At 36.1% G+C, this 12979-nt stretch overlaps 1 protein-coding gene across 2 annotated transcripts in view; it reads left to right on the forward strand.

Annotated features, from left to right (window-relative positions):
• LOC124354611 (protein patched) overlaps window positions 1-12979 on the forward strand; it is a 74099-nt gene that overhangs the window by 54027 nt on the left and 7093 nt on the right. For both annotated transcript variants that reach the window (XM_046805211.1, XM_046805210.1), the window contains exons 3-15: window positions 896-1085; window positions 1299-1368; window positions 1911-2008; window positions 2857-2971; window positions 3541-3633; window positions 5578-5699; window positions 5938-6085; window positions 6911-7060; window positions 7176-7430; window positions 7733-8098; window positions 8800-9250; window positions 9618-10354; window positions 12424-12566. In XM_046805211.1, coding sequence (XP_046661167.1) covers window positions 896-1085; window positions 1299-1368; window positions 1911-2008; window positions 2857-2971; window positions 3541-3633; window positions 5578-5699; window positions 5938-6085; window positions 6911-7060; window positions 7176-7430; window positions 7733-8098; window positions 8800-9250; window positions 9618-10354; window positions 12424-12566 — 2938 coding nt within the window. The remainder of the gene's footprint in view (window positions 1-895; window positions 1086-1298; window positions 1369-1910; window positions 2009-2856; window positions 2972-3540; window positions 3634-5577; window positions 5700-5937; window positions 6086-6910; window positions 7061-7175; window positions 7431-7732; window positions 8099-8799; window positions 9251-9617; window positions 10355-12423; window positions 12567-12979) is intronic.

Raw genomic sequence — 12979 nt, forward strand, 5'->3', positions numbered from 1 at the left:
GTGAAGAATCTCGGATCGTACGAGATCGTCAATGTTCGGGCTAACTCGGTTAGGTCCGGGCGGTCTCGGCTCGGCATGCGGAAGATGTGTGCATTCTTTGCCAACTGGTTTCGTAGTACTGGGTTTGTGGAAGCACGTTCTTGCGTAACATAAACAATCTTAATTTTGTTTGATTTAAATTATTATCGTATCTTTTATAATTTCCTTTCACTAATTTTAGTTTCTACCCGTCATGCATATGTTGACTAGCTAAGTTAAACTTGTTAAACACGAATCCATAAAATATTATTGTTATTATTATTTTGGGAAGTCAAAGCTCATAATTGAAAAGCATTTGTCGAGCAGTTAAAAATATGAAATAAAATAAGCTGTCGCCAATTTTTAAATTTATTGTTGTGTTTGTACCTGGTGTTTGTTGCCCAACATATATTAGTACCATTGAATTAAATACAAGTAGTAATCGTAGTGGAAACAGTTATGGGGTAATTTAATAAAGCCCCCTGACAATTTTGAATCGGAAGTAGACATTTTTAAGAACATATTATGCTTCATTGCTAAAATGTTGAAAAGGTGAAAGCAATTGCCACTGGCCCTTATTTTGCGCTATATCGGACAAAAAGTATATCTTATAATTTATTTCCAGTCTGTTATTTTCGTTGCCGTAGTAACGTTTGAATGGTTACTACGATCAAGAAGACGTATACATACGAAGACCTGAGATGCCTAATTTTGTCAAAAAACAGGTTTGACTGTTAAAAACGTAAAATCTAGATTTTTTATGAAATGCATAAAATATGGATCTGTTCATATCCTCAATGAAGATTCGACAAAATTACAAAGGCGACATGTATTACAAAACTCCGAAAAGTCTCCAATCTCTCTTCTATTCTTGCAGAGGGCGGCCGTCTTGAGACGGAGTTACGCTACTCCCAGTCGGCCCTGGGTGAAGTGGAAGGCAGCACCCATCAACTGGTCATCCAAACACCACAAGACGCCGAGGCCTCGCTTTTGCACCCCGGCGCCTTGCTGGCACATTTGGACGTCGTTAAGGCTGCAGCCAGCGTCACAGTCCACTTATTTGACATGTAAGTATTTGGTGGTTGTAAATCAATATATAGTTTCTTCCAGTAAGTCTATTCGAATGAATAAACCAGAAAGGATATTAGTAATGTGAAGACTTTTCAAAAAAGAAGATAAGGATATTTAGTTGCTTATAACCGAAAAAATTTATAGCATCGTTAGCGCTAGCTTTTAGTTTTAACTTTCTTTTGTGATTAAATGATTTCTATTTTTTCCAGAACTTGGAGACTAAAGGATATGTGCTACACCCCTAGCGTGCCCAATTTCGACATCCACTTCATAGATCAAGTAAGCGGACCTAAACTTAAATACCAATTAATTCTACACTGTAATTTATCTGTGCCACGTATCACATCTGGCTCGAGGGAACTCGGCAGACGTGTCTCAAATCCAAAGACGTCAGAAGATTGACACCCAGCCACAACAGTCGTACGCCGCGCCGAGGCGGGACGGCTGGCCGAGTGTGCGCGGCTTGGCGTGTGTTTCTCTGCCCACCCACGGAGCCCTTCTTAAACCTAATGATCTTGTTCAGTTCGGGATCTAACAAAAACTTCCGTTCTATCTTCGGCTCCAACCGACAACTGCATAAACAACGTCCCGACCTCATGTTCCGCAATCCCCGTCCTCACTCTGCTCTGTCTGAGTTATTACTTAACTTTCTTTTAGTTATCAGCCTTTAGTTACCTGGAGATATTTAGTTCTGCTACATTTAAATGTAGTTCTTTAAATTCAATGTTTTTTGTATACACTTTATGTTGAATATTATTACAATAATTGCAATGCTAGGCTTTGGCATTTTGTTTTGTAATGCGCGCATGTGTTTGTTACAGATTTTTGAAAACATGATTCCATGCGCTATAATTACACCTCTAGACTGTTTCTGGGAAGGATCTAAATTGCTGGGACCGGACTTTCCTGTCACCATTCCGTAAGTATTGACGAACTTATACTTATGTTTGATTTATCCAACTTTATTGTGTAGTTATAATTTAATTATTTTAAACAACAATAATAATTAATTAGTTGCGCCTGCAACAAATGAAAAACAAACACACAAACAAACTACTGGAGAAAGCTATTGGACGTGATTGTTATACTGTATGAATGCAAATAATGTAACTGGTTAAGTAACGTAAGGTGGCAGCACTGTAGGCGGAAATGCAGTGGGAGACCTTGAACTCGACCTAGACTCGCCTCGGCTGCCGCTCCACTCTCGCCACTACTTGATTTGTTTACTTTCTCAACTGCAATATTTTTCTTCATTCATTTTTACGTCCATGCGCTACTCGCACATTAAGGGATTAAAAGGAATGCCCATTTATCAGCTCATATTGTGTTTTATCTTCGTATAATCCTAGTTATGTTAGGATGTATTAAACCTTCTTATCAACTTAACTTAATTATATTTTATTTGTTTAAATATCAGTGAAAGAACAAGCATACTCGTCAAATAAAACATTTGAGTAAATCATTTGTTGGTCATATTTTGTGTTTTTCAGATAACGATTAAGCCAAATTGTGCTTTTGTTCTAACTGGTAATTAAGCTATCAACTAATAACATTGCCTTGGAACGTTCATTGTTAACTAGGTACGACACTATTTTACCTGCTTACATTGAATTCCCACCTTAGAATCCAAATCTAATTGTATTGTAGATCAGTTCTAAAGTATTAATATATTGTTGTTGGTTGAAGTAGTTAAAGTTAAGTGAAACTCCAATTTTTTTATGGTTTCTCTAGGTTCGGTTTGAACTAATAACTGATTTATTTCCACAGGCAAGTCGGCAAGAAAGTTCGGTGGACCAATTTGCACCCTGTGAACCTGATGGACCACATGAAGGAGTACGAGCCTAATTTCCCTTACAGCACGCTCGAACAGCACATGAAACGAGTAAGTGTTAATGTTGATGTGGTGACTTAACCTTCAATCGTCTCGGCCGGGATAGAGAGGACCACCCAAGTCGCTCACGGGTGGTCCGTTCCGACGTTCCTGCTATCAGCTACCGTTCACGCGTCAACCGCCCTAAATACTACTAACCTTTGTTTTGTCCTTCGCCGCCGTCGACTGCCCCGTTGGCCTGAGTCCTGACGTTGATCGTTCGACAAGGCAATGACCTCGGGCGGCAATAAAACAGTCGTGGAAATACGTTAACGTATTCTAGTTAGGATCTGAAACGTTATCAGCACATTAAATCCGTTGAACGTTTTGTTCACCAAGTATGACTCAATAGTGAAGCCAAAATGTATCAAGAATTTAATTGTATTATTAACTATATTTTGACTCGGTATGGACCGGAAACTGTATGATTATCTGAACTTAACTGATCAAATTTACTAGCAGAACATAAACAAGTTAATAACATATAAGAGCTAGCTCATTTAAAAACATTTTCCCTTTTTCATAATTTTTACTTTTTTCAAACTAATGTCACGTCTAACACCTCTCTCTTTCTATTTTAGGCTGGAATCAGTACAGGTTATCAAGAAAAACCCTGTTTGAATCCCAAAGACCCAGAGTGTCCTGATTCATCACCCAACAAAGCATCTGGCATGGTAAGTTATTTTCTGAACAAATTTTGAAATATTTATGCTACACATATTTTAAACATTGATAAACAAGGTCGTGATGATTTCTTGTAGATTGTAGATTAGAACATCAAATAATAATGTTTTTATTCTTGATAGTAGTTCTTTGTGATGTGCAAATGTTTCTGATGCATTGAAAGGCAACAAAAGACATGAGGCTTCTCATTATGGTGAATAAACAATCTCAAACAATACATCAAGACTGGTGGTCTTACATGGTCTGGATTGTCTACATGCTGGCACCCAATCATCCTCCGGCCCACATTTGAATAAATAGCTCTCAACTGATATTATTATGGCGCTGGATCTTTTAAATAATGCTAAACACTGCAAATTGGAATTTAAAATTAACTTTTGGACCTTACTGTATTGTCCATTCTTATGCCATTGTATGGAAATTGTTGTGGAAGACAATAAGGAGTTTTGACGGCTAATGAAGTTCATTGAAAAATAATGCTCCAAATATTTTGAATGGTCCATTATATTTCAGATAAGAGGTACAACACAATTAATTTTGAATTGGTCATACAACTGGAGTGAATATAGCATCACAATTCTAAAGGCTAGCAAGAGGATATCTGGGAGAAGAAGACATCACATGTTTGACAAGGTCTCCCCCTCATTCACCAGCTGCTGTTTAGCACCCCTCTCTACCTGCCCAGGATTCTAAATCTCCTCTCCCCCATTAGGACCTTCAAACCTCACAAGCAAGGTTTCATAATTGGTACAAGACCAGTAAAACGAAATTCCACAAAACAATTTCAATTCAATTTTAGGTATATGCCTAACCTTTAATTATTAAGAAGTTTTAAAACGTAATTACATTATAAAGTATCCTCTCAACCAGATTTATCCCCCAAATATGAATAGTTCCTAAAACTTCTTTGCGATAACATAATCAAGTTGTCAGTATATTGAACTCAGATGATTACTGTGCATCAGCTGTGGATGGACCAGTTGTAGGCCTTATGTTAATCAACTGAAGGAATGTCACCTAGGTGGGAGGCACTGGCACCCACTCCTCCATTGTCACTTTCCGGAATGTGCACCTAAATTCTAATAGGTGTCATATTTCACCCACCTTCACACTATTATCCAGACCCTTTCCAAAGGCCTGGAGGGGTTTTTATTGCTGACCCATAATTCAAAGGGATCAAAATAAAAAGCCACAATTGGGTTTGGGCTGTATGGCCTTCTGGCAGGTGGTCCAGGTCAAGGCTTTTGTGTACCAGCTGTCTCCCTATCTTCTCTCTCTTTCTCTCTTGGCCTTGATTAAATACTATGGCTTCTCTGACATCTTCATTGACACAGTTGAGTTGTATCCCTAATGGACGAAATATTTTAGGGTCTTTTTCTATGGAGAAGAATTCGAGATAGCTTCTCAAGTCTCCAGATAAGAATAAAACAAATTGTTTCCTTCTTAAAGCATTTCAAACATCTTTATGGGATGCTGAATTGAATTTTTATCACATTGTTTAGCCTTTTGTACTATGATAATGTATTATTGTGTTGTGTTAGTTATTCATTTTCACTATTTCAAATAAGACTTTCTTAAACTTATGTAATCTGACTGTAGATATTAGGACTTCAGAGAATACACTAAGAACTTGTAAGTTTTTATAAAAACACATTTAAAGTGTGGAAGTCTAAAAAAATACTACACATTTATGGCAAGGGAGGCATTTTTTTACATATATACATTTATCATGTTTTTCTACATTTATTTTAAGGTAAAATAATAATGTAAATTTTGGGATTTCTGGATTAAGTTTTTAAGAAACCTTTATGGAACATTTGTATTAATAATTTTTTAGTGTGATTTGAAAAGGAAACAAAAAACATAGCTTAGGTTCTAGGATCCTAAATAAATTTTATAATCAATTTATGAACTTTCCATGTTTGTGTACTTAGGCACCTGACATTGGAGCTGAGCTCACAGGCGGCTGCTATGGATTTGCAGCAAAGTTCATGCACTGGCCAGAAGACCTGATTGTAGGAGGTGCAAAGAGAAACAAGACTGGTCATTTACAAAAGTACGTAGAAAAGTGTATCTATATAATTCAACTTAGTTTTATTCCTCCATTATCAAAGTTCAAAATTATATTTAGTCAAAGGTTAAATAAATTGTATTTTACTTTTGGAAACATTGTACAAGTAGTTTGAATTATTTAAATTGTTTACTACAATAAAAGTCTACTGCTGTATAAATTATTTAGAATCTCTTTGCTTTTCACCACATTATTTGATCTTAACATATTTGGATACTTTCAGGGCACATGCTCTGCAGACCGTAATTCAGCTGATGGGAGAGAAGGAGCTGTTCGAGTTCTGGTCTGAGACATACAAAGTACACCACGTGGCTTGGAGTCAGGAGAAGGCAGCCCTTGTCCTAGAAACCTGGCAGAGGAGGTTCTCCGAGGTAGGGCTACTGACTCATTAGTATACATTTTGAAACATTTTAAATGTATACTACAATAAAATAATCATTGTTGTCTTACTATGAGTTAGTTATTGCCATGATATGTACACATATGTGTGTGTATATTCATGTATACAATGTGTTGAAAAAAGGGTGTCACAAACTAATGTGACTGATAGTATTCATCATTTCAAACACAAAATGTTCTATTAATATAAATCAAGAAATGTGTTGTTTAGCTGCTAGCCGACATTTTGTGTTAAAAAAAACTCTAGAACTAATAAAGCTGTAGTTACCATACTTTGCAAATAGGTAAAGGAAAAACAAACAAAATTGTGTGACTTGCATTAATATTAACAAAATGGCAAAAGTTGAAACTGTTTAAAGTCATATAACAAAAAAATCAGTATTGTTATAAAATACTTACAAGACACCAAATGTTTTGTAGTTTTTTCACAATTTCAAAATTTTTTCCAAGAAATCCGTCAACGCTTAAACAAGCATGACCACTTTAAAGACAAGGTTGCAAATACAGAGAGCAACTAACATTTTGTTAGTTGAAAGGCATCAATCAGCTGTTTTGACATGTTTGGTAACTGTAGCTTTACTAATTCCAGAGACAATTCTTTTTATAAACAATTAAAATAGTGGCTAAACAGCATATTTCTTGACCTACAAAACCTATAGGACTTTGAAATTATGAGTATTATCATCTACAAAAGTTTGTGACATTTTCTGAACACCTTGCAAATTATTAAATATATATGTGCATCATATTTGAGTGTTCTTCATTCAGTTTGTCATTAAATAAATATGTTTTTGCAGGAAGTAAAAAGGCACATGAGTGGAGAGGCCTCACCATCGATACTTGCAAATTACAACATATTTGCTTTCTCAACGGCAACTTTAAATGATATCCTATGCAAATTTTCTGAACCTAACTTCATCAAAGTGGCTATCGCATATGTGTGTATGGTGAGTGTTTTTATTGTACCCGTAGTCATTGAAAGTATTTAGTTAGTCTACTAATAAATAAGCTTCAAAAATTGTATTAGTTCCAAGGTATAATGAGAGATTTGTATGTTCACAGCTTGTGTATGCAAGCATCTCACTGAGCAGGTGGCAAGAGCCTCTCAGGTCACAGCTGTCAGTTGGCATCGCTGGCATCCTTCTAGTCACCGTCACTGTGGCGGCCGGTCTCGGCTTGTGCGCTGTGCTGGGCATCGCGTTCAATGCCACCACCACACAAATTGTTCCGTTCCTTGCACTTGGGCTCGGCATCGACAATATGTTCCTACTTACCTACACCTATGCCGAACAGAGCAACAATGAATCACATTTTGACGTGAGTTGAAATAAACTTTCAGCAGGTGTAAATTATAAACTTACTTCTTTTCTTTTGTATACTTAGTATAATATTAAATTACATTGACATCATCAATCAGCATTGTAATTTAGTATGGTTGGATTTAAATTTTAATTAAAATTTTTACCATGTAAATTCATTAGAGTATTACAGATATTAAAAAAGTCTTGTTGAATTGGAGCATTTACAGCAAAATTATATTCTTAGTAATTGTATTAAAATGAACAGAACTCCTGCTGGGGAATAATTTGAGTTAAAAGGACATTTCCCTTATGTTTTAGGAGCAGATTGGAGTACTATTAAAAAAGACTGGTCTGGGGATGCTGCTGTCCTCTCTCAGTAAGGTACTGACATTCCTTGTGGCAGCATTGGTGCCGATTCCTGCCTTGCGGGTGTTCTCCCTGCAAGCCACCATCTTGTCGTTGTTTCACCTCGGGACAATGCTACTTGTCTTTCCAGCTGTTCTGAGCCTTGACCTGAAAAGACGACGTGCAGGACGATCAGATGTGTTGTGTTGCTGTTTACCCTCACCCACTACACCACGCAAGCATCAGACATCGGAGAAACTGCAGACCATCACACGTGCACTTCCACCCGACCGGCAGCAAACTGTGACATCAGTTGTGGCTCCTGCTTCTGCCACAGCGGTCAGTTGTACTTCCTATAATAGAGTTAAATGTTCAAAAATAGGGTTTTTCCATAACAGTAATGTTATGGAAAAGTTCAAAGTTATAAATCAATACATATATCTGGTTAAATTATTTTTATAATATTTTTGGTTAGGCTACATTGAGTTTTACTCTTTTTTCTGAATTATATATATATATATATATATATATATATATATATATATATATTTTTTTAATTTTAGTGTTTATCATTCAATCCTTTCCTGGTCAAATAGTCCAGAGACAGAAGGGCATAGGTGATTACATTATCTTTTTTCTGCATAGAAATTATTTGGAAATTCAGTTAGGTAAAGAACATTTTTTTCCTCTTGTTTGATTTTATTGTTATTGTTCATTATTCCCTCGTTAAATTGTCGTTTTTGCATTTTTCAATATTGTAGTGTTAATAGTGTATATTTGTTTATGCATAAATGATTGTAGTAAAATATGGTAAAAATTTACGTTTGTTTAACACGAAACTGATATTTACAATTTTTTACTAATTAATCTAAAAATAAAAACTAAAATCTAAGCTTTTGATGATTCTGGAATGAATTGCATCAGAAAATGGAGTTGTTGTGATTACCCATTTCTGTTTTGACTAGAAGAGAATCAATTTAGTTACATAATGATCAACATGAAAAGTTATAGTTGATTTTCATTTGAAAAATGTGTTGCAGAGTGATGGCTGGGGAGGGTCAACACACGAGTTGCTAGACAAGCCCAAATCACTAATGGAGTCTCTAGTGGGTGACAACTGTGGGTGGCGTGGCTTTGGCAGCTGGTACGCACATTATCTGCTGTCGCCACCTGTCAAGTTTGTTGCTGTCGTCAGCATGCTGGCAGCGCTAGTAGCCAGTGTGTGGGGTGTCACCAAGCTGACGGATGGGCTGGACCTCACCGACATTGTGCCGTACGGAACAACGGAGAACTCATTCCTGGCCGCACAGGGACGCTACTTTGGCTTCTATAACATGTATGCTGTCACTGGTCGGGACTTTGAGTACCCGACCAATCAACGACTGCTGTACGAGTACCATGAGGCATTCATGAGAGTGCAGAGTGTCATTAAGAATGACAACGGAGGACTCCCAGAGTTCTGGTTGGGGCTTTTCAGAGACTGGCTTATTGGTGAGCATACATATTAATATAAACTCATGAAATAAAATTACTGCTTCATCTTATTTTGAATGAAAATAATTAAGATCTGAAAATTTATTAATAAAGAGTGATAAGATTACAGATCAATTTGAATTAATTAAGTTCAGTAAATTATAAAAAATAAATAGTCTAATTTTGGTTATATTTTTGGTTTTCTGATTCACGGAGGTAAATTTATTTGTTTTATGAAAGATTGAAAAACATAAAATTTTTGCTTGGTATTTATTTATTTTTTTATTTTAATTAGATGCAGTATAAGTTATTATATATATCTGAATTAATTACATTTTAAATTACTTATTTATTCACAATATTAATGAAACATTTTGTTAAATAGGTCTACAAAAGGCGTTTGACAGGGATTGGAAAAATGGCTGCATTGTGCAAGAATGGTGGTTCAAGAATGCCAGCTACGAGGGTATTTTGGCCTACAAGCTGTTGGTGCAGACTGGTCATGTGGACAACCCCATAGACAGGTCACAGGTCACACAGATGAGGCTTGTGGACAACGATGGGATTATAAATCCAAAGGCCTTCTACAACTACTTGTCAGCTTGGGTTACCAATGACGCCCTTGCCTATGGAGCATCCCAAGCCAACCTCCGCCCGGAGCCGAAAGAGTGGTACCACGTGCCGTCAGACTTTGAACTAAAAATACCAAAATCGGCACCTTTAGTTTATACCCAGTTGCCGTTTTATCTTCACGGTTTGAGTGACACAACAGAAATCACAAAAGCGATAAGACAAGTGAGAGACTTGTGTCAGAGGTTTGAAGCGAGAGGACTTCCAAACTTTCCTTCGGGAATTCCATTTTTATTCTGGGAACAGTATTTGATGCTGAGACAGACACTGGGGATCGCGCTACTCGGTGCATTGGCAGCAGTGTTTGTGGTCGTGTCAGTGTTATTAGTGAATGTGCGGGCCGCGGTGGTGGTAACGGTGTCGATTGCCGCAATGGTCCTGCAACTCCTTGGACTCATGGGAGCATTAGGGATCAAACTGAGTGCTATACCTGCAGTGCTGCTCATCATCTCAGTGGGCATCGGAGCTCACTTCACCGTTCACATCTGTGTGGTAAGTTTTTCCTCCTCACAATACTGTTTCTTTTATGTAGGAGCTATGGCAGATAAGTTACTATATGTAGCAAATGCATTTAAAAAGGAATCAAAGCTTAAAATTCAATATAAACTGTCAGATATTTCTGTTCTTTCATTTATATTTTGAAAATTAATTCAGCATAGTACATGTAGATACTTTAAATAACGTAGATACATAGTTATTGCTGTCATTTGATTAAAATGAACAATTTAAAACTGTTTAGAATGATTTTACATGTTTAGGCCAGATACTTAATTTCTAATCTATATAAAATATGCTGATTTTGATAGCTTAATCTGTTTAAGAATCGTAGTGTGAAGAACTGGTTTAAAGGATAGTAATAAAGGATACATATTTGTTATGACAATACATTTCATTAGAATTAAACATCACAAATGAAATTGATACTATATAAGTAGAAAACAGAAACGTGAAGATAATTATAAACAGATATTTGGCGTATTGTGGAGTAGTGTAACATGTGGGACTGGTGTTTGAGACATTCTTTGTGTTATATCTAGCACATAAACTTATGTGTGTAGGTCACCTTATAAGAAAAACTATACTTTAGAACTGAGTGCTGGTGGGGATGACCAGGAGCATGAGTACAGACGTGTCTCGTATTGTGGAGTAGTGTAACATGTGGGACTGGTGTTTGAGACATTCTTTGTGTTATATCTAGCACATAAACTTATGTGTGTAGGTCACCTTATAAGAAAAACTATACTTTAGAACTGAGTGCTGGTGGGGATGACCAGGAGCATGAGTACAGACGTGTCTCGTATTGTGGAGTAGTGTAACATGTGGGACTGGTGTTTGAGACATTCTTTGTGTTATATCTAGCACATAAACTTATGTGTGTAGGTCACCTTATAAGAAAAACTATACTTTAGAACTGAGTGCTGGTGGGGATGACCAGGAGCATGAGTACAGACGTGTCTCGTATTGTGGAGTAGTGTAACATGTGGGACTGGTGTTTGAGACATTCTTTGTGTTATATCTAGCACATAAACTTATGTGTGTAGGTCACCTTATAAGAAAAACTATACTTTAGAACTGAGTGCTGGTGGGGATGACCAGGAGCATGAGTACAGACGTGTCTCGTATTGTGGAGTAGTGTAACATGTGGGACTGGTGTTTGAGACATTCTTTGTGTTATATCTAGCACATAAACTTATGTGTGTAGGTCACCTTATAAGAAAAAACTATACTTTAGAACTGAGTGCTGGTGGGGATGACCAGGAGCATGAGTACAGACGTGTCTCGTATTGTGGAGTAGTGTAACATGTGGGACTGGTGTTTGAGACATTCTTTGTGTTATATCTAGCACATAAACTTATGTGTGTAGGTCACCTTATAAGAAAAACTATACTTTAGAACTGAGTGCTGGTGGGGATGACCAGGAGCATGAGTACAGACATGTCTAGTCCTCTCAAGGCTTCTTAGGGCAATGTAAATCTCACAATACTGACTACCAGATTAGACAAGTAAAACAGTACAAAAACCAAGACAGAATATTGACAACTCATAGAAGAACTAGTCTAATAATTTTAAAAATCAATCTAGATTTTTAATTGTAAAATTTTTCACTTCATGATTTTATTTTTTGATGAATTTTATTTTTAGTTTTAAGATAGTCAGTCAAATACTTTTAAAAATAAGTCAAATTTAAAAAAATATCATTATAAAACTATATGGAAACGTTATTACTTTACGTAAAATTAAGTTTTCATAGTATTTCTTTTCAGATCTGAATGAAATATAGATATGGTTATATCTATAAATTCAAATGCTTAAAAATAAATGGGCATTAACAAAATGAAATAAAGAAACCTAATTTACTTGTAAGTGTTCCATATAGTAACATACAATTTATTCTAAACTTACCCCATTATCTAAACAGTGTAACACCAGTAAAATTAAATATTAATTTGTACACTGGTTGTAATAGTAAATGCCACCACGTTAAATATTATTTAAGTTATTAGAATATTGTTATGAATCAGGATTGATAGGATAGAATTCAGTACTTTATATTTTTTCAGAGCTTCCTGACATGTATAGGACGCAGGGACCGCAGAGTGCGCCTGGCTGTGGATCACATGTTCACGCCAGTCATGCAAGGAGGGTTGGCAATCCTGCTTTCAGTTGGGATGCTTGCTCTCTCGGAGTTTGAGTTCGTTGTAAGGTGAGGCTTTGCATTTTCAATATAAAATTAGCTGATATTCAAATAGTATCTTTAGTAACTTCTCTACATTTTATTCTTTCCATTAATTTGGATATTAATTTAAATAATTCTAAACCTCAATCAATGTCGTAACATTTGGTGTTAAAAATGTTTCTGTATGCACTTTGTTTTGTATAAAATAACAGATTTAATGTTGGAACAGTCTGAAATAGATTAGAGCTAATTCTGTACTTGTGGCATTCTGCCACTGAACAACTGTTTATTCAGGAAATTATCATTAAATTTATTCTTATATTTAGAAATTGCCCCAATTACATTGTTGGCAAAAAACCAGGTATATATCTATAAGTCTAACTGTATGTATAAATAAAAACTGCAGTAGCTTGCTTATGTTTTTTTAGTTAAATTCCATT

The sequence above is a fragment of the Homalodisca vitripennis genome, chromosome 2, assembly GCF_021130785.1.
Source record: "Homalodisca vitripennis isolate AUS2020 chromosome 2, UT_GWSS_2.1, whole genome shotgun sequence".
NCBI lineage: Eukaryota > Metazoa > Arthropoda > Insecta > Hemiptera > Cicadellidae > Homalodisca > Homalodisca vitripennis.